General features: G+C 44.4%; 1 protein-coding gene across 1 annotated transcript in view; it reads left to right on the top strand.

Moving 5' to 3' along the window:
* Nucleotides 1-22,322, top strand: part of ANKS1B (ankyrin repeat and sterile alpha motif domain containing 1B) — a 178,056-nt gene that overhangs the window by 50,996 nt on the left and 104,738 nt on the right. The window contains exons 14-15 of the mRNA XM_033951762.1: nt 9,106-9,656; nt 11,475-11,541. Of these exons, the coding sequence (XP_033807653.1) occupies nt 9,106-9,656; nt 11,475-11,541 (618 nt within the window). The remainder of the gene's footprint in view (nt 1-9,105; nt 9,657-11,474; nt 11,542-22,322) is intronic.

Below are 22,322 nucleotides of genomic sequence, written 5' to 3'. Positions count from 1 at the left end.
ATATCTCCTGATATCAGACACAAAGATTTCAGAATGAAGCAGAAGCGTGGTCCAGATTAGAGGCCTATTGGCAATGGGGTCAGTGTTGACTGTATAGAGTTAAGGTTGATGGTCTTTTTCCTCTAAATGTCTGTTAAATAATTACTAAAGAATGAAATACAACTAAAATATTCCTGGTGTTAAAGGACTGTAGGGGTGAAAAGAGGGGGTCTTTCCCATACACTAAGGCCATTTTTAGTTTGGCCGTAAAAGCCTTGGTCTTCTATTTTTCCCATTAACAGCCATGTGCTAATGTTGCCATTAGCGTGGGAGACTTACTGACACCTGTTTTGTAGGGAACAAGGGCTCCTGCAGTTAGCATGTATTAATGTAGATAAGCCAACTGGTTGGTGAAATGATTTAGTATGCTGTAAAGCATGCATATGTTCGTGAACTGATGCTATAACGCATCCTGCAGTAGGCCATGTTAGGCTTGCATTAGCGTCTAACGCAGCTGAGTAAAAGGTCCCCTGAGTTGTGGTCTGCAGTTTCTCAGGCCAGAGAGCTGTGCTGAAGAGGTGACGTTACCAAATGGATTTCTCTGCTAGAAATATTTGTTATCCCAGGACAAGCAGGCAGCCTATTCTCACATACGGGTGACGTCATCGACGGAGCCCCGATGCGGAAGCCTCGCAAGCAGACTTGCTTGTAGAAGCTACAAGTTTCGAGTCAGCTGCACCGCGCATGCGCGAGTGCCTTCCCGCTCAGCACAGGGCGCGTCTCCTCAGTTCTCAGTTTTCCGCGGAGCCGAGAAGTCCCTCTTTGACTCTCTGCGTTCAACTTACTTCATGCCTTCTCTCACTGTGGTTTGTGTTATTTTTCTTCTCGAATCGCTGTATTTAGTTTATTTCTTTTATTTTTCGTTAAAAAAAATATATATATATATATATATTTCTTCCATTCGGCTACCGGGGCAGGCCACTCAGTCGCAGTCCAGGGGCTTCGACCTTACAGTAGCTGTTTTTCCTCCTATGTCCCGGCCAACAACAGGCTTCAAGAAGTGTAGCCAGTGTCAGTGTGCGATTTCTCTTATGGACCCATACAGTAAGTGCCTCAAGTGCCTTGGGCAGACCATCACCCAAAGTCGTGCGAGCGCTGTGCTATTCTTCAACCTCGAGCCCTTAAACGTTGGCTGCTTTCAGTGGAGAAGCTCTTCAGGATGGATTCGACCACTTCCACGACTCTGAAGCCGACCTCGGTCTCACCTTCGACCAAGGTTCCTCCTGCCTCCACTGCTTTGACCTCGAGTCTCATGAGACCTTCTTCGTTTTCAGCAGCTCTTTCCTCGACGACGTCTGCTGTATCTTCCCCAGTATCCTCAGGTCGGATAGCTCAGCAGAAAGTTCCAGCGGTGGTGCTTAAGGTGCCTAAGACTTCCAAGTCGAAGCACATTTCCACTGCCTCTGTGGAACCTCCAGCCAAAGCAGGTGGTCCGGTTTCAGACGCGGATCCATCCTTACCGGCTTCTTTCCAGACCATGTTAGAACAGCAATTTATTCAGTTCCTCACTAATATGGGACTGAAGCTTGTTACTCTAATCCAGCCTGGGCATTCTGCAGACTCCCGCAAGGTCGAACCTCTTCCTATGCCTCAGACTGAGACTACACACTCTATGCAAGGAGCAGAGTCTCTGCGAGTGTCTGGTCTGGCATCTATGCACGTAAAGCAAGAAGAAGATTCTTTGCAAGTGCCTCGACAGGAATCCTCACACTTCATACAAGGAGCAGAGTCTTTGGGAGTGCATCGAGGTTCCTCCATCAAGCCTTTGGAGCTTCGATCCACAGCTTCCAGCCCCATCCATTCCTTGGTGCCATCGACTGCTTCCATCTCCGGGGCGAAGTCTCCTCGAACTTCAAGATTTGCTTCCAAGCACCGTTCTTACCAATGTTCGAGGCCTTCATCGAGGTATACTTCCAGGCATAGCTCTTCTTCCAAAGAGCGTCCTTCTTCAACTAAGCCTCGATCTACACCTTCCAGTTCTACTAGACCACTGACTCCTCAATCGAGGTCTCCACTTCCAAACCTCGAGGACTCAGCGGCTTCGATTGCTTCGTCCAAGTCTCCCTATTCTTTTGATGCCTTTTTTCTGGCAAGGCATTGGTGGATCAGCTATCTTTCTCCTCTTTTCTTCATCAAATAGCTATAGACTTGGACCTTCAATTGGATGCTGGTTCCAAATACTCTAAGAAGTATCTCGAAGTCATGTATCTTTCTCAACCTCCGGCAGAGTCACTTAAGCTTCCTCTTCACAAGCTTTTGTCTCAGACTTTTACCAGATGCCTGGAGACTCCTTATGCAATTCCAGCTGTTTCAGGCAAATTGGACTCCAGATATAAAACTCTCCATTGCAAAGGATTTGAGAATTCACAATTATCTCACCAAGCTGTCCTGAAGATTAGGATCCATGTCAATGGTACGAAGCCAAGCAAGGCAGTGCATTGCTACAGAACAAGCAGCCGCCCTAGCAGACAACTCAAAGGCATCGTAAGAAGACTGAAGTAGATGTAACCTGAGTTGTGATAGAGAAGCTATAACTTCTTGAAATTCAAAGTGTGGAATCATCCTTGAAGAGGTCCCATCCTTCCAAGTTTTATGCTACCGTTCCTCCTGGAAGGGAAGGGAAAACTATGGACAAATTCGGACGTCGCATCTATCAAAATGCCATGATGTCCTCTAAAGTCCTTAATTACAATTTTTATTTTATAACTTATTAAATTACTTAACATTTCTTTAATTGTTCCTATTCTTATCTATCTCTTTTAAATCTAATGTAAACCGTCCAGATATTTGCTTGATGGTCGGTATATTAAAATCTAATAAACTTGAAACTTGAAACTTGATTTTAAGTTCCTCATTGCTCTTTTGCCTAAATTTATCAGTTATTTAGATACTCAAAACCACTTTGAATTTCAAGAAGTTATAGCTTCTCTATCACAACTCAGATTACATCTACTTCAGTCTTCTTACGATGCCTTTGAGTTGTCTGCTAGGGTGGCTGCTTGTTCTGTAGCAATGCACCGCCTTGCTTGGCTTCGTACCATTGACATGGATCCTAATCTTCAGGACAGCTTGGCTAATATTCCTTGTGCAAGCAATGACCTCTTTGATGAATCTGTTGAGGCAGCCACCAAGAAATTGTCTGAGTATGAAAAATCCTTTACTTCTATTGTCAGACCTAAGCCAAAGCCAGCTCCTGCCAAGCCTGCACCCCGTCCTCCTATTTATCAGAGGGGTTTTGCTCCAAGAGCGGCTCCTTACACTCGCCCTCCTCTTAAGAAACAGCAGAATCAGAAGCAACAGAAACCTCAATCTTCTGCTGCACCTAAGGCTACACAGCCTTTTTGACTGTTTAAAACACAGCATAACCTCCACCGTTCTGTCTCTGTCCTATCTTCCTCTATTGGAAGTTGTCTCCATCATTTTTACCACCGATGGGAGACAATCACATCCGACCTCTGGGTGTTGTCAATCATCAGGGAAGGATACTCTCTTCATTTCACTCAGGTTCCACCAGAGCTTCCTCCAAGAGAGTATCCTTCCAGTCCATCCCAGACCGCCCTTCTTCAGGAAGCTCAAGCTCTGCTTCGTCTCCATGCCATCGAACCAGTTCCTTTGGAACAACGAAGAAGACGGGCGATCTGCGGCCCATTTTGGATCTCAGGGCTCTCAACAAATTTTGAGTCAAAGAAAAATTTTGCATATTATCCCTGGCATCCCTTTATCCCCTCCTAGATCAGAATGACTGGTTATGCTCTCTGGATTTCAAGGAGGCTTATACTCATATTCCCATTCATCCGGCCTCCCGCCAATATCTCAGATTTCGGGTGGGGAATCTGCATTATCAATACAGAGTGCTGCCTTTTGGCCTGGCTTCATCTCCCACAGTGTTCACCAAGTGCCTGGTAGTGGTAGCCACAGCTCTCAGAAACCATGACCTTCAGGTATTTCCCTACATGGACGACTGGCTCATCAAAGATTCAGCATCTCAAGGGGTTATTGTAGCGACCCAAAGGACTACGTGGTTCCTACAGAGTTTGGAATTCAAAATCAACTTTCCCATATCCCAACTTCAACCCTCTCAGAATCTACAATTCATCGTAGCTGTTCTGGATACTATCCAACTCAGAGCATTCCTCCCATAACAACGTCTGGAAGCCCTCCTTCAACTCTGTCATAAGGTGTCTTCCCGCTCCTCCATATCAGCAAGATACATGATGGTACTCCTGGGTCACATGGCCTCTACAGTACACGTGACTCCTTTTGCCAGACTTCTCCTCAGAATTCCTCAGTGGACCCTGGCATCTCAGTGGACGCAGGTTTGCGACCCACAATGCAGTCACTCCTTCATTGAGACAGTCTCTCCGCTGGTGGATGCTCTTTTCCAATCTCTCCAGAGGCTTGCTGTTTCAAACGCCCCCTCATCAAAAGGTTCTCACAACAGATTCCTTGACCTACACTTGGGGCGCTCATCTCGATGATCTCCGTACTCAAGGCCACTGGACCAGTACGGATTGTCAGATCCCTAGGATAGTAGACTTGGGGGTGGGTCAGTAGAGTGGGCAGACCTGATGGGCTATGGCCCTTATCTACCGTCATCTTCTATGTTTCTATGTCACATCAATCTGTTGGAACTCAGAGCGATTTTCAAGGCTCTCAAAGCTTTTTAACATCTTCAAGATCAGGTAGTCTTCATTCGGACGGACAACCAAGTCGCCATGTATTATGTCAACAAACAGGGAGGGACGGGATCTTCCTCTCTTTGTCAAGAAGCTCTGAAGGTTTGGGACTGGGCAATCCGCCACAACACCTTCCTCAAAGCTGTCTGCATCCAAGGGGCGAAAAATTGCTTGGCGGACAACTTGAGTCGTCTTCTGCAACCTCACGAATGGACACTCCATTCATCGTCTCTTCATCACATTTTTTCACAGTGGGGAACGCCTCAGATAGATCTCTTTGCAGCTCCTCACAACCACAAACTGCCTCAGTTCTGCTACAGGATCTATTCTCCTCATCGCCTCAAGGCAAATGCTTTTCTTCTGGAATGGACAAATCTCTTCCTGTATGTATTCCCTCTCATTCTCAAGACACTTTCCAATTTAAAGAACGACCATGCCACCATGATTCTGATTGCTTCTCGGTGGCCGAGACAACCTTGGTACTCCCTTCTCCTTCAACTCAGCAGCAGGGAGCCATACCTTCTACCAGTTTTTCCATCTCTGCTTACACAGAGTCAGGGATCTGCTTCATCCCAACCTGCAGTCTCTACACCTGACAGCTTGGTACCTCTCAACATAACTCCTCTTCAGTTTTCTCAATCTGTAAGAGATATTTTAGAAGCTTCTAGGAACCCTACCACTAGACAATGCTATCACCAAAAATGGACTAGATTTTCTACGTGGTGTTTTTCTCAACATTCCTCCTTGTCTTCTGTTTTAGACTACCTTTTGCACTTATCCACTTCTGGCCTCAAGTCTAGATCAATCTGAGTCCATCTCAGTGCAATTGCTGCTTTCCATCAGCCTATTGAAGAAAAAAAAAACCCTTTCTGCTCATCTGGTGGTTTCCAGATTCATGAAAGGACTTTTCAATGTCAAACCTCCTCTCAAACTGCCTCCAGTGGTTTGGGACCTCAATGTTGTTCTTACTCAATTGATGAAGCCTCCATTTGAACCAATGTTGAGGAGTAGTGGCTCGTGGCCAGTAGGGGGTGATGTTTATGGGACGGTAATGGAATGGATAGCAGAACATGATGGTGCAGTATTTTTGTGGAGTTTTTCTATAAAAGTGCCTGTTTTTCGTATGATTCTGGGTAATTCTAGTTAGATACAAGCATATGTGTTAGTTAAGGCCACGCCCAATAGAATCGTACGACAAACTGGTGAATAAAAAAATCTAAATATAAATGAAGCCAAGGCCAGAAAAACACACTACAGATTAATATAAGGGAAAGAATGGTGTTCTTTTTATGTACTTTGCTGTTGGGCCAGATCATGAAGGAAACCAGAGAAATCCATTTTGGTTTCCAGGCCTTTGTTCTCAGCATCGTGCTCAATGTCTCTTGGAAAGTGGTGTTTCTCATTGCCCTCACTTCTGCTCGAAGAGTCAGTGAGCTGATCCACCTTTAGTTGCTGATCCACTTTTCACTGTGTTCCATCATGACAAGGTGGTTCTCCGTACTCATCCTAAATTCCTACCTAAAGTGGTTCGGAATGTCATCTCAACCAATCCATTATTCTTCCAGTGTTCTTTCCAAAGCCTCATTCTCATCCTGGAGAATCAGCTCTTCATACTCTGGACTGTAAACATGCTTTGGCCTTCTATTTGGAATGCACCAAACCACACAGAACTGTGCTTTATCCCAGGACAAGCAGGCAGCCTATTCTCACATATGGATGACCTAAAAGCTAACCAGAATGGGATGGTAGGAGTGTTGGCAATTCAGGAGAATAAATTTTGTAATACTGTCTGGCCAAAATGGCTATCCCGTCTGGAGAAAACATCCAGACAATAGTGAGAAGTGAAAGTATGAACCGAGGACCAAGTAGCAGCCTTGCAAATTTCCTCAATAGGTGTAGATCTGAGGAAAGCTACTGAAGCTGCCATTGCTCTAACTTTATGGGCTGTGACTCTACTGAGTAAGGATAATCCAGCCTGGGCATAGCAGAAGGAGATACAAGCAGCCATCCAGTTGGAGATGGTACACTTAGAGATAGGATGTCCAACTTATTTGGATTGAAGGAGACAAAAAGTTGAGGAGCAGTTACTTACCGTAACAGGTGTTATCCAGGGACAGCAGGCAGCTATTCTCACAACCCACCCACCTCCCCTGGTTGGCTTTTCTGCTAGCTATCTGAACTGAGGAGACGCGCCCTGTGCTGGGCGGGAAGGCAGTCGCGCATGCGCGGTGCGGCTGACTCGAAACTTCTAGTTTATACAAGCAAGTCTGCTTGCAAGGCTTCCGCATTGGGGCTCCGTCGATGATGTCACCCATATATGAGAATAGCTGCCTGCTGTCCCTGGATAACACCTGTTATGGTAAGTAACTGTGCTCTTTGCATTCTAGAATTCGAGACACGTATTTGTATCTGGAGCAAGAGAGAATCGTTCAGGAAGGCAGAGAGTTCCAGGAACTGATGACGAGAAAGTCCCTTTTGCTGTATCCCCACTGGAGAGCAGACAGAGAAATAGTTTCCGGGGGGGGGGGGGGGGGGGGCTGTCTCCCTCTTTGTCATTCACTGTTCGTATGATTTTATAGTTGCCTGGGAAGGGAGGGTAAAATCAGAGACAGATTTTCAAAAACACTGGTGCATGGATATGTGTTTTACATAAAATAAAAACAAAGTATAAAAAGAACGTACGTTAAAAACAAATTACAAATAATGCTACAAACGCACGGACAAACATTAACTTACTGATACAGCCCTAACCCTAACCCAAATGCAGCCCAAATGCATGACTTTGCATTTCTTAGCAATAAATTTTAGCTGCCAAATTTCAGACCCTTCTTCAAGCTTTGCCAGGTCTTTCTTCATGTTATTCACACAATCCTGGGTGTCTACTCTTTTTATTGATGACCACAGAACAAATGAACAGCAATAACAAATTGTGTCAATAAGATACAAGCAAGTCCAAGCAAAAAATGAAGTACGTACATTCAAATCATCAAAATTTTCCAAATAACCCCCTCCTCTCTCCAACCGCCCTCCCCCCAACGTAGGAACAATCCATTGTATGAACGACCAAAAGCAGGCAAATCACTCTGATATACAAAGGTAAACCAAAAATAGACTAGTATTGATCGAACCAAAATGAACAATAAAGGTCCTGGGCGTCTACTCTATTGCAGATTTTGGTTACATCCGCAAAGAGGCAAATCTTACCCGACAGCCCTTCAGCAATATCGGTTATAAAAATGTTAAAAAGAACAGGCCCAAGAACAGAACCTTGAGGCACACCACTGGTAACATCCCTTTCCTCAGAGCAATCTCCACTATCCTCTGTCGCCTTCCACTCAACCAGTTCCTGACCTAGCTCGTCACTTTGGGACCCATCCCAAGGGCACTCAGTTTATTTATTAGATGTCTGTGTGGAACACTGTCAAAGGCTTTGCTAAAATCTAAATACACCACATCTATTCCCCTATAACTCATCAAAGCTTCCAGCATCCACTACCTAACTTCTCTGAAACGTAATCCTTATTCTTCTACCTATCTTTTAACCCCTCCTCACAACTTTATTATGTAACCAGCTCCTTAAATTGTAATTTTTCCTGGAAATGTCCAGTCATCTTTTGATGTAATCTGCCTTGAACTGCAAGGTACAGGCGGAATAGAAGTCAGTAATGTAATGTAATGTAATGTAATCTAGCGCACATCCTCTATCCAATTCTCTGGTCACCCAGTCAAAGAAATTGATCATATTTGTCTGGCAAGACCTACATCTACTGACCTACCTCATGTTGCCTCCGGTCCTGTAGAAACATAGAACATGACGGCAGAAAAGGGCCACGGCCCATCTAGTCTGCCCACACTAATGGGTCACCCCCTAACTACCTCCATGAAGAGATCCCACATGCCAATCCCATCTTTTCTTAAAATCTGGCACGCTGCTGGCCTCAATTACCTGTTGTGGAAGATTATTCCAGTGATCAACCACCCTTTCCAGAAACTTCAACATTCTCTGTTTTAAAAGCTTTTAATTTGCTTACCACAGAAGTCAGACTTACCGGCCTGTAATTCCCTCCTACTTCTTCCTTCCTTCCACTTTTCTGTAGAGGGACCACATCCGCCCTTCTCCAGTCCTCCGGTACCACTCCCGACTCTAGAGATAATGGCATGAGATTGTGGAAGTTTTCCTTTCATATCTGCAGTTTCAATTAAAATCCTCTCAATTGCTGTTGGAGTTCAACTTACAAATTTTATGAAAATAGGGATGTGTGTGGTAAGCCAGACTTTTACGACCAATATGGAAATGAAATAACATTGTTAGGACACATCCAACTGTTATTGTAAGAAAAAAAAAACACCTGATTTGAGAATTTCTAACATGCCTAATGCCCATTTTCAGACAACGATGTTTCTGAAGAAATCTTTCCTGAAGAGGAGCTCTCTGGAGATTCTTGTATTCCCAGACACTTTGCTGGTCTGCTTCATGGGTCTTCTCCATCCTGTGAATCAGTTGAAGATCTCTTCCATCTATACAGCAGTTGCCAGTGGGATAGAGCCACAGAAGAGGAGCACGAATTTCAGTTTGGCTTTTCCTGGGATCCACCGCAGGGAAGCATGGACACCTCTTCAGAGAGGAGCGAGCGCACAGCTGTCCATAGAACTGTATATCCTACCACTCAGCCTCCGATTTGCGCAGAGCGAAGAGGCAGTGCGCAGTGTTGGCTGATCAATACCAGACAGCCCTGGCAACAAGTTCACACCCTGGGAATAGATCCCTCCGTGCCAAAAGCAATGCTCAACCTGACGCTATTGAAAGAGGTTTCCAAATCAGAGTCAGACCTTATCTCCTACCCCTTTGCCAAAAACAGAAATAGGGGAAACTCAAACAAACTCAGAGACCAAGAGGAGAGCTGCAGCCAACGAGTGTCCTTTACTTCAGAATGGGAAGAAGTAAGTGGGGCTTTTGTACATGAGCACTGAGGGAGAACCCCAAAGGGGAGCATGCCACAATCCAGGGCTTAGAAATTGTAAATTCAGCAGGTCAGTTTCAAACGATACCTAGACATTTGGGGCTGTAACACACATCTCAATGCCCGTTTAGTTGCATTCGTGGTGGAAGGTGACATGTAAAACTGCGAAGGGCCGCTGAAAAGTTCTCAGCCAAAACAAAGTTGGGGCAGTCTCCATCGAGGGCTATAAACTAAGTTAGACATGGCACCTAAATGAAAGGCTCAGGAATCGTGACAGGGGCCTAAGACTGATTGGCCCAGGCACAGGTGGAAAATCGCTGGACTGAGTCTAGCCCTCGATGGAGACTGCCCTAACTTTGTTGGTTGGGCTGAGAACTTTTCAGCGGCCTCTGGTGGTACTCTAGTGCAAATATAATGTCATATACACAGAAAAATGGGCCTTTTATATACTCCGGTACATATATATATATATAGGACCAGTAAAAGGGGACTATGCAATTTTTTCACATTGTTGATGTTTTTCATATTCTACAGTCTAAAAAAGTAGGGTATGAGATTTCTGGTTTTACTGTAATTAGATATTTTTTTAAAATTGATAAATGTTTCTCTTTATATAAAGAAGTAATTAGTCCATACCTGAGGCTGAAATTTGGCAGGATTATGCAGTTGACAGCCTTCTATCACATACCCCACTTGTGGTACCTTTTCACTCGCATATTATGCAGGTTGTGTGTTTTAACGCATATATTTTTAATATTATCTTTTATTCTGTAAACCACTTCAGTCAGTCCAGGGAGGTGGTATTTAAGCTCTTATAAACAGCCACTTTTATCTATAGGGTCTAATCCTAGGAAACAACTCATCTGTCCCTGATTCCTGAATAATTCCGCTAAAATTTATAGAACTGGGTCTATTCAGTAGCACCATAGGAAAGAGAACGTCTACCAGGAACTTGTCATGCTGTGGATTCTGAGAAAATGTTGAGAATGGTCTAAATGCCATATCTGAAGTTAATCTCCCCTTTCGTTTACCTTCCACACTCCCGCCTGGATGCCCTGAGGGCTGGAGACAGCTCTCCTAGAGCATGATCTCTCGTGCTGCTCTTTATGGCCAGAAAGGGTAGCTGTGGTGCACCTGAGTGCAGCCAGCTCTGAGGGACAGACATCTTTTGCATTAATGCCTGAACCAAGGGCTGTGATCTGATTAGTGCACGGAGCAGCAGTTGCAACCCAAAACAGTTTTGGTGTAATTGCCTCAAGGAAGCATTAGGGGTAACCTGCGTGGAGCAGAAGTGAAAACCCTAAACAAGGAGAGGCCACTTTAATAACAATGCCCCAGGAGGCACTGGTTTGTAAAAACCTCCCTTCGTGTTTCTGGAGGACCAGCTCACATGGCAGAAATCACATGTACTGTTTGCACGTGTGCATGTTCCTTAAAATATTTTAAAATTGCTATGCATAATTGGGAACTCTGCCCAGATTGTACCTCTAACTTCATACTGTATGCCAGTCAGTATTTCTGGCCCCACATACGTGAAAAAGACGTGATAAAAATACCCCCAAATGTGTGATCAGATCTGGGCTCAGATAAAACAGAGGGCGGCTGACATTGTGAGGGGTTTTGCTCAAGAGAAGAGGGCTGAGATGTCGGGTAAAAGTTGTAGGCAAGAGGAGAGCCACTGCAAGTCACGTGGGAACCAGGTGTGCCTGTCCGCTGATAAGATGAATCTGAACTCATCACCCTGCGCTCGTGTGGTTTTCTAGGTCTCATTGCTTCTGTCCATCTTTTCTCCCTGCAGATTGATAAAATCATGAACTCCATAGATGCTGGAATATGCAGCACGCTGGAAATCCCACATGTATCAGGTAAGAAACAGGCGAAAAAGCTGTACAATGATCCCTTCAAGTGGAGCTCTTGACCTCCAGCAGGTTTTGCACCTGGAGTAAAACTAAACAGTACAACACTATGCACATAGAGGGGGTATATGCTTGGTAAGGCTGCTGTTATCACTCGATGAAACTCCGTGATTGCTTTCCTGGTAATGTAGCAATGTAGTCCATGACAGCTGAACCTGCCCAGTAAGGTGGCTTGACTTGTACCTGCCTTACCGGTCTGTACCTTTGTTTAGGGTTGTAGCTGCTGCTCTGTGCTTTTGTTTAGGGACTTTGCAAACTAAACACGCAAAATTCATAGCACACAATTGTGAGGGCCTCGGAGAGACATGAGCTGCTCAGGGGTGTGCACATAAGCATGGCTTCTAGAATACTATCCATTATGTGCCTGCCAGCAGTTAGATGCCAGATCCAATGGCCTCTGCTCTAACCTCATCCTTCTCGATATCTCTGCTGCCTTCGATACTGTCAATCACCACCTGCTCCTTGATACGCTGTCCTCGCTGGGATTCCAGGGCACTGTTCTCTCTTGGTTTTCATCCTATTTCTCCCATCGCAATGGGGGATCTTCCTCCTCCACTGTTTTCTTGCTGTCAACCTTGAAGCTCTTCTTGGGCCCTCTCCTTTTCTCCATATATACCCACTCCCTCGGTGCACTGATCTCTTCACATGGCTTTCAATATCATCTCTATACTGATGACTCCCATATCTACCTCTCCACACCGAACATCTGTACAGGACTCCAGGTCCAAGTTCCAGCCTGCCTGTCCGACATTGCTACCTGGATGTTTCACCGCCACCTAAAACTGAATATGGCCAAGACTGAGCTCCTTATCTTTCCACCTAAACCCTCCTCCCCCATTCTCTGTTTCTGTGGACAACACTCTTCCCCTCCCTGTCCTGTCAGCTTGCAACCTCTTTGACTCCTCTCTCTCCTTTTCCACTCAGATCCCAGAAACCGCTAAAGCCTTTTGCTTCTTCCTATATAATATTACCAAATTCTGACCTCTCCTTTCTAAGCACACTAAAACCCTTATCCACCTCTCACTTAGACTACTGCAACCTGCTTTTCTCAGGTCTTCCACTCAACCATCTCTCTCCCCTTCAATCCATTCAAAATTCTGCACGACATATATGTCTTCTGCCAATGTCACCATGGTCTCATTACCTCTCTCCTCAAGTCACTTCATTGGCTCCCCATTCATTTCCAAATACAGTTCAAACTTATCTTACTGACCTACAAGTACATTCACTCTGCAGCCCCCCAATATCTCTCCTCACTTATCTCCCCCTATGCTCCCTTCCATGAACTCCATTCATCAGGTAAATCCCTTCTATCCATACCCTTCTCCTCCACTGCCAACTACAGACTTCATCCCTTTAATCTTGCTGCGCTGTATACCTGGAACAGACTGCTTGGATCATTATGTCAGTTTCCATCTCTAGCAGTATTCAAATCCAAGCTAAAGGCCCACTTTTTCGAGGATGCTTCTAACTCCCACTCACCATGCAATTATCTATGTCCATCCTATCATTCTCTCTGCAAGAAACTCCCCAAGCCTATATGGCCTGTTTGCCCAAATTAGATTGGGACTCTCTAAATATCCTTTTCAATAGTATCCTTCAAGGATACTTCACACCGAACCATCTGCACAAACGCTGCAGCAAGACAGAGGAGGGAGCCAGCAAGATGGTAAACACCCAGGGGCAGCAGAGGGAAACACTGCATCGCCCTCAACCGGGGCCACACAAAATCCTTCATGGGGCCGCATGCGGGCCGCAGGTTGGACACCCCTGCTCTAGAGTAGACCTAGATGAAAGGAGACCCTGCCCAAGTTCTATCCCTGACCCCGCCCCATAATAATAGTACTAATTGTAATGCTATTTTTTCCATTCATTTTTCATATATACACACACAATATAATCTTATTAACAATACATAATGGTTAACCACAAAATTAAATTACACAAAGCACTCTGTATGTTTCTCAGCATTCATTTCTACCAGAACACCTTTGGCCTTGGTCACACATACAAAACACAGATAACCCCCATGCAAAAACAGGACCACAAACTAAAAGTACTAATATACATAAACGAAACCCTAAGATGCCAGACTTTACATGCAGTACAACACCAGAGAAATAGAAAGAAATTAATTTCTTCCTCAACAGTGCAAACTATAGATAGCAGATATAAATTCTCAAAACTGACACATTTCAATCACTAATTTGAAAATAAAATAATTTCCCGTACCTTTGTTGTCTGTTGATTTTATTTTTCTAATCATCTTTCTAATCAAGGCTCTGGTTGCACTTCCTTCTGTCTGTACTCTTAACTGTGTTTCCAGGGCCTTCTTATCCATTTGCTATTTTTCTGCCTCACGTCCATCTTTCAAAATAGAACAAAACACAAAAAAATCCCTCTCATCAATACTTTGGCATTAACCTTTTAACATTCAACTTTCTTCCATTTTGCTGCTTTCTTCTCAAAATCTATCTACTTTTCCATGTCTTCCCTTCCCCTCCATCCCTGTGCACCATCTCTTCTCCCCTTCCCCTCCTCCTTGTGCACCATGTCTTCCCCCTCCATCCTTGTGCACCATCTCTTCCCTCTCTCCTCTTCCCCTCCATTCCTGTGCACCGTATCTTCCCCCTCTCTCCCCTTTCCCTCCATCCTGTGGTCTGACATCTCTGTATTCCTCCTTCCCCCTCCTATGGTCTGGCATCTTTTTTTCTCTCCTTCCCACAGCCTAGCATTTCTCTCCTCTCCCATGGTCTGGCATGTCTCTCTCCTTCCCTACCTCCAGTCTACATTTCCCCCTGCTCTCATCTCTCCCCGCCTCTACCCCCACCCCTGGGTTAATTTAAAATAGCTCCAGGGGGCCCCTTGGTCTGGGCATCTTTTCTCCTTCTGTCCCTCCCCCACACCTTCCCAGTCTCCAAATCTTCTTTTTCAGAAGGGCCCCAGTGCAGCAGCCATTCTCACAAGCTGCCGTCGCTGCCCCAAAGCTTTCCCTCCGCCATGATCCATCCAGGTGGAAACAGGAAGTTGTGCCAGTGCCCCCCACTGGTGGGTGGATTTTGGCAGAAGGAAAGCTTTGGAGCAGCACTGTCAGCTTGTGAGAATGGCTGTTACACCAGGGTCCCTCCAAAAAAGAAGATTGGACTTTGAAAGGAGACTGGGAAGGGAGGGAGGACAGAAGGGGAAGAGATGCCCAGACACACAGCGGCCCTGGTTACGTGAGGTCCCAAAAATATTGCGGGTGCTCAGGCATCCACAGATCTGGTGTTTATGAAAGGTACCTATATGTACCGAGAGAGCCGGCTCCTCCCCCAGCACTATCTAAAATTCTAAGTGACGGGTGAGATCTGCCACCTTCGCACAGGTAGGCAAGTGATTCATGCCCACCAGCCACCCAGCTGTAGACATGGATAATGATAGAATCACCAACTACAACCGCTGTCCTAACCTTTTCCTTCTGGGCTGAAGCCCCTAGAGACACATCTTCAGTGTGAGAGGATACTGTATGATCCGCTGCTAGGCAGCTCCTGGCTACAGGATTATTTCCTACTTCTTGAGGGTGATGCTCACCTTTTAGGAAACCTCCCTCCTTCAAGGAAGCACAGGGGTTGCCAAACTGGAGGTGGGTCCTCTGTACAACGTCCCTGTAGGTCTGCTCTATGTACCTCTCTGTTTCCCTCAGCTCCTCCAAGTCTTATCTCAAGGAAACATACTTGTTCTTTAAGAGCTAGGAGCTCTTTGCAGCAACACACACATATAACTTCTCTCCAAGTGGGAGATAAACATGCTTGTGACATTCAGTGCAAAAGACTGGATGGCACCCCTCTTGCTGCTAGTCTACTGTCTTGATCTTATTTTTGAGCTGATTAATGAAACCCTTTGAAGGTACTGGAATATTAGACTAATATAGAGAGACTTAAGATGTATGCTTTATTTAATGTTTGATTCTGAGCAAGTAATGAAATGTAATAAGAATATATAATAAACAGTTCTCCTGTTGTCCTAATTAGAATAATTGACTATAAATTAAGAACATAAGTAAAGAAATGAACTAGGAGTGTGCAGGGAGTGGGGAGGGTGGGTAGAAATGAAGATTAAGCCAAACCCTGCTGTGGCTGCCAGAGACTATCTCTACTAGAAAGTTTAAGTTTAAAAACTATAAAAGGCATTTATACTATGGAAACTTACTTTGTAATGTTTGCTGTTTTAAGATCTAAACAGTCTATATAAAGGAACCTACAATTTAACTTTTATCCCCCAAATTATCAAAGCTCAGAGCAAAATAATGTATACTTACCCAGAGAATTGTCCTCTTCTCCTCCTTCTAGAATTAAAAATATAAATTCTTATGCTATATTTAGGCAATCTCTTGAAACATATTTATTCCCAAAATTCCTATTATGTTGACTGATTGCATTTATTGCTATTTATGTTATTTGGTACTTAGGGCTCCTTTTACAGAGCCACAGTAGAGGTTTCTACTGCAGGTCGGTGAGGTAAATGTTTTGACTCTCATTCTTTGAGGGTCAGAGCATTTACCTCTCCTGCCCACAATAGAAACCTCTACTGCAGCTTTGTAAAAGCCAACGTTAATGATAGATAAATGCTTTGCAGTATTTTATATTGATGAATGTGAAATCAATTTTGTTGTGCTTTTTATTAATATAGGATTATTTATTTTATTATTCATATACCACTTATAGCCTAAGTGGTTTACATTCAGGTATTCAAGCATTTTTCCCTCTCTGTCCCAGTGGGCTTACACTCTATCTAATATACCTGGCGCAATGGGGGGATTAAGTAACTTTCCCAGGGTCACAAGGAGCAGCATGGGATTTGAACCCTCAACCTCAGGGTGCTGAGACTGTAGCTTTAACTTTTATGTGAGGACTAATTATATTCCATTAGTTTTATGTTTAATTATTTATGTTTTATGATTTACTGTATATATGTTTTCTTGTCTGATTTGTTTTGAACTATTTGAACTTTAGTGGGCTATAAATCCTTGTATTACATAAATTAAATTGAGATACTTCTCATTCTGAAATGTAGATTTTGGTTGCTGCCTTAGTCCTGTCCAACCCATGGCTTCACCTAGTGGGGCAGTGACACACGACCAATGCCGTTTTTTCAGGCGCCTGCCGATTTTGCCACTGCTTTTAGAATCCAGGCCTTAGCATCTACTTTATACAAAATTTCTCCCCTGTCTACAAGCTGCCCGTTCTAACCTTGTTCTTTTACGGTGGTCCATAACTGGTCTTCCCTTAGTCTGGTTTTCTTTCCAAGTTTATTTAAAATTTTCTATCTCACCCTTGGGAAAACCTTCAAGGCAGCTTATAGTCTAAAACATAGCAATTTAAAAATATTAACAATACAATATACAAAACAATCCATACATAATGCATAATAAGGTTTAAGGAAGGAAATACAAAATTTTTTTTCAAGAAAAAAGGATACATTAGGGATATTCCTTCCGTTTTCAGATGCCAATAGCGCTACCTGTTATACCTGAGAATATGCGTCAGAAAAAAGATAGGTCTTTAAATTTTCATTAAACTTATCAACTGAAGTTATTGTTTTAAGTGCCAATGGGATCACGCTCCAATATCTTGGACCAGTTACAGAGAAAATGGTGTCTCTGAGATGTTTGTGTACATATATTTGTCATATGTACACAAACATATGTCATATGGCAGGGTCCCTTTCTCTGTGCTTCTCTGCATTACTGTTTTTTAATTCATTTTTTCTATTTCATTAACTGCTTTGTCATGTTACTGAAAGACACTATAGCAGAATCCGCTATAATAAAACCCTTAGCGCGCATGCGCACTTCAATCTTCGTGATCCCTGCGTTCTTGATCTGTGCTTCTGTGTCACACATGTGCATTAGAAGGAGCCAGTGGTGGTTTCCCCATCGCCCTCCCTTGGTGACGCTGGCTCCTTCTACTGCGCATGCGGAGGCACCTTAAGCATGGACGCGACTCCCCCCTCCCGCCCTCACTCCGTCTAACACAGGTCCCCCCAGGTACTATTCTGTGGCCCGCAGTCTGGCCGGCTCCCTTACTGAAGTTATTCTTCAGTCCCTTGCCGAAGTTATTTTTGAGTTCAAAGCCATGGCGGCGGCTCCTCTCACGAGCTGCACCTGTGTCGGAAGCCTCTCTGACGTCACGTCAGAGAGAAGCCTTCCGACGCAGGTGCAGATCTTGAGAGGAGCCGCAGCGGCGTCTTTAAACTCAAAAATAACTTTGGTAAGGGAGCCGGCCAGAAACAACGAAGAGAAATGCTGCTACCCTACTGCACAGGGAAGGGGGGAATGCTGCTGCACAGGGAAATGGGGGGGAATGCTGCTGCTGCTGCACAGGGGGGGAATGCTGCTGATGCTGCTGCACAGGGAAATGGCGGGGGGAATGCTGCTGCTGCACAGGGAAGTGGGGGGATGCTGCTGCTGCTGCACAGGGAAGTGAGGGAGAAATGCTACTGCTGCACAGGGAAGTGGGGAGGGGGAAATGCTGTTGCTGTTGCACAGGGAAGGGGGGAATGATGCTGCTGCTGCACAGGGAAGGCTGGGAGGGAAATGCTGCTGCTGCTGCATAGGGAAGTGGGGGGGGGGGAGGGAAAGGGGGCCAGGGAGCAATCTTGGTTTGCTTTGGTGGGGGAGACAGAAAGGGACCATGGAGAGAGACAGAAAGACAGGCAGGCAGTGCACGAGAACGAAAGACAGACACACAGAAAGACAGCGGGCAGGGTGAGAGACAGAAAGAAAGAATGACAGACAGACAAAGGGGGCCAGGGAGAGAGACAGAAAGAAAGAAAGAAAGATAGACAGCGGGAGGGAGAGAGATGGAAAGAAAGAAAGATAGATAGCGGGAGGGAGAGAGACAGAAAGAAAGGAAGAAAGAGACAGGGGCAGGGGCAGGGAGAGACACAGAAAGCAAGAAAGACAGACACATATTCTAGCACCCATTAATGTAACGGGTTTAAACACTAGTATGGACTAAGCCCGGGGAGAGAATCAGAGATAGCTGGGGTCTGTGTCACTGTAACAAGAAGCCATTGGGCAGAACAAAGCGGCCGTATTGTCCTACTGAAGGGAAACAGAGTTTGTATGTCTTTGCATCAGCCAAAATGTCAAAGAAAACCAGCTTCCTTCCACAAATGCAGATGTTTTATGCTGCATGAAAGGGTCACATAGCTTTTCATGCTATTGTGTAGCTTAAGCAGACTTTTCGAGGCAGGTTGCTGTCTTGGTGAAAGGGGGCAGATGAAAATGCCAGGACTAAATCATCAGACACACAAAAACCACATCAGAGAAGAACTTAGTATCAGCCAATTGAAGCATAAGAACCGAGTGGGTGAGACTGAAGGTCTATGAAACCACCTCATGTGCTGCTTCTGAGAATGGCCAATCCAGGTCACAAATACATCTCAAAGAAGAGATCCCAACCTCCTTCAACAGTACTCAGGGATAAGAAGGGTTTATGGACTTTTTCTCCAGGAACAAGTCTAGCCCCATTGATGGCATCCTCTAGGAACAAATTCGACAGTATAATTCTACACTGACTGAGCAAATACTTTCTCCAGTTTGATGTTATCGTGGCACCTATTGGTTACATTTTAGCAAGTTTTATAAGGGTAAACCACTATTATCAATTTACCCATTTTACTTGTGATTTTTCAACTTCTTCTCCTCTGTAAATTGAATAACCCTAACATGTTCAGCGTCTCTTCCAGAGTGAGAGGGCATGGGATAAAGTTAAGCTGTGATAGGCTCAGGAGTAATCTAAGGTGGTATATGCTTGGAATAGGCTCCCAGTAGAGGTGGTGGAAACAGCTCCTGGACAATCAAATAATAATAATAATAATCAATTTATATACCACAAGGCCATAAAGTTCTATGCGGTTTACAGTAGTTAAAAAAACAATAAAATTGAACTAAAAAAGTTAAAAGCCAATAATTGGAGACACTAAAATGATCAAAATAGTGCATAATAAAATTTTTACGAATTAGCTGCCTAAATACTTCGAAAACAGATATGTTTTTCGGTCTCCTAAATTCCCCATAAGTGTCAGAAAGCAAAAGCAATTGTTCTAAATCCTGACCCCATAACGCAGCTTGATAGGAAAAAAGATTTTGAAGTTTACATCCTCTAACAGGCGGAAAAACAAAATTCAGATGCGAGTTTCTCTTATATCTGTTGGTTGCGCTCAATTATATATTTGGAAACTAAACCAAACAAAGCCTTAAAGTAGAAGCAACCAAACTTAAACTTCACCCGTGCCTGTTTAGGGTCACTTGATTATCTTCAGAGGCAATGAACCATTTAGTACCACTGAAACTGTTTGGCTAGTCCAGGGGGAGGCAGTTCCGGTCCTCAAGTGCCGGAGCCAGGTCAGGTTTTCAGGATATCCACAATAAATATGTATGAGAAAGATTTGCATCTCAAGGAGGCAGTGCATGCAAATCCATCTCATACATATTCATTGTGGAGATCCTGAAAACCTGACCTGGCTCCGGCTCTCAAGGACCGGAATTGCCTACCACTGGTTAGTGCCTAACTTAAGATTAGCTATTGTGGGGGCTGTCCAGGGTTGGATTCAGCAGTTGGATGGTTAAGTTTATTTATTTATTTATTCAATTTTCTAGCCCGTCCTCCCAAAAGAGCCCAGAATGATTGACATACATAATAGTGGTTAGCGACAAGGTCTTCCTTTAATAGTGAGGCATAGCTATACTCCAGTGGTTCCCAAACCTGTCCTGGGGGACCCCCAGCCAGTCAGGTTTTCAAGATATCCCTAATGAATATGCATGAGAGAGATTTGCATATAATGGAAGTGACAGGTATGCAAATCTCTCTCATGCATATTCATTAGGGATATCTTGAAAACCTGACTGGCTGGGGGTCCCCCAGGACAGGTTTGGGAACCACTGCTATACTCGAAGAGGTTAGATGCCGGGTTAGCAGGAAGCCTGTCTAGTTAGTGACTAGATGGGCCCAGTCCTCTAAGAGTAGTGAGACAATTTCTATTTGCAGTTACAGTTTGAATGGTAAAGCACGTTGAACAACATGTGCATAACTCTTACGGAAGTAGATTTAGGGCTAGATTCACTAAGCCCACCAACCACATAGCGACCCCTTTGCGATCCGATTTCCCTCCGACCCGATTCACTGACCTCTGTCCCGATCATCCTCCAATCCGCGCATGCAAATGAGGGGGAACGGCATTCAAATGTAGGCAGGTAGTGATTCACTAAAAAAACATGAGGGACACAGACTGGGCTGACCGATCAAAAATAAGCGACTGCTGAGTGACCAGTCGCTCAGGTCCTTTCTGACTGCCCTGCTGTCTGCCCTGCTTCTCTGCTCTCCGCCCCGATCGCCACCCTGCTTCTGCCCCGAGTCTCCTGTTCTGTGCCCTGCCTTTCCTGCTCTCCTGCTCTCAGTCACGATCGCCGCCCTACTTCTGCCCCGGCCTTTTTTCCCCACAGTGCGAGCCCTTGGAACCCGCGGGTTTAAAGCAGGTTAAAACCACGGGCTCGCTATAAAAAGTTAAAAGTGGACTTTAGATTTGAATTTAAAAACAAAACAAAACCCAGAGGATTGCGTTTGTCTGCTATCTTGTTAAGGAGAAAAATACTGCACTGAAGAAAACCCACGGCCATTGCACAACAATTAACCCAGCCAAACGGAAGAGGGATGCGGGGTTTAGCATTGTCAGTTGCAGGGACAGGCTCCAGTGGGTCTTTGCAGCTCTGCCTGCCAGGAAGGGCTAGTGCATGCGCAGACCATCTACAGATTGCTTGCGAGCGATCCGTGCAGTCGGTTGGGGGCGTGATTCCGATCACCCTCGTTTGCATGAGGGCAATTCGTGAATCAGCCCTCTGGACTTGGATCCGATCCGATCCGTGCCCTTAGTGAATCTAGCCCTTAGACAGTTGGTTTAGGGTTGGGAGGTGTCTTTAAGGGCGACAATTAAGTGAAAAGGTGGGTTTTTACCGCTTTCCTGAAGTTTAATAAACCTACCAGTGATCTAATAGTTGGCAGGATTTTGTTCCATAATCTGGGTAGCAAGTGTGAATAGGCGTGTTTGCGGGCATTTTCTAGAAGAAGAGTTTGTGGTGGTGGGGTAGATAGTTTTCTCTCGCCTTGCGGTCGTAGAGATCAGTTGGGGATGTAGGTTGATAGTTGTTGTTTTTTTTTTTTTTTAGTTCAATCATCTTTATTGAAAATTTTTGTAAAATATACAACAATTGGGTAACAATGACCAATAAACTGAGCAATTAACAGCTGTATTAATGCATTTTGACCATCATTACCACAAAATGAAATCTAGGGTAGGAAGCGTCCTACCAAAACAATAACCAGTGAAAAAGAGAGAGAGAGAAAAAAAAGGGTAAACTGGTTGATAGTTTCTTTGCAATGTAGGATGGAACCATTTTGTCAAAGTATTGAGAGCTAGTGTCAGAGCTTTAAAGTTTCAAGTTTAATCAAATTTGATAAATCGCTTATTACATACTAAGCGAGTAACAATAAAATATACGTTATACAGCTTTAAAAGGGGATAAAAACAAACTGACAAAACAGACAGACTCAGATACATAAGGGAAGGGAAAAGAGAGGGAAAAAGTTACAAAATTACTATTATTCAGATGAGAAGAAAGGAAAAGCCAAATAGGGAGCAAACATAAGGATTGGGATAAAATTGTTAAAATGGATTGTTTAAAAATTAAA

The sequence above is a fragment of the Geotrypetes seraphini genome, chromosome 7 (assembly GCF_902459505.1).
Source record: "Geotrypetes seraphini chromosome 7, aGeoSer1.1, whole genome shotgun sequence".
Taxonomy (NCBI): Eukaryota; Metazoa; Chordata; class Amphibia; order Gymnophiona; family Dermophiidae; genus Geotrypetes; species Geotrypetes seraphini.
Note: the sequence above shows the minus strand (reverse complement) of the source record. Positions and strands in the feature narration are given on the sequence as shown.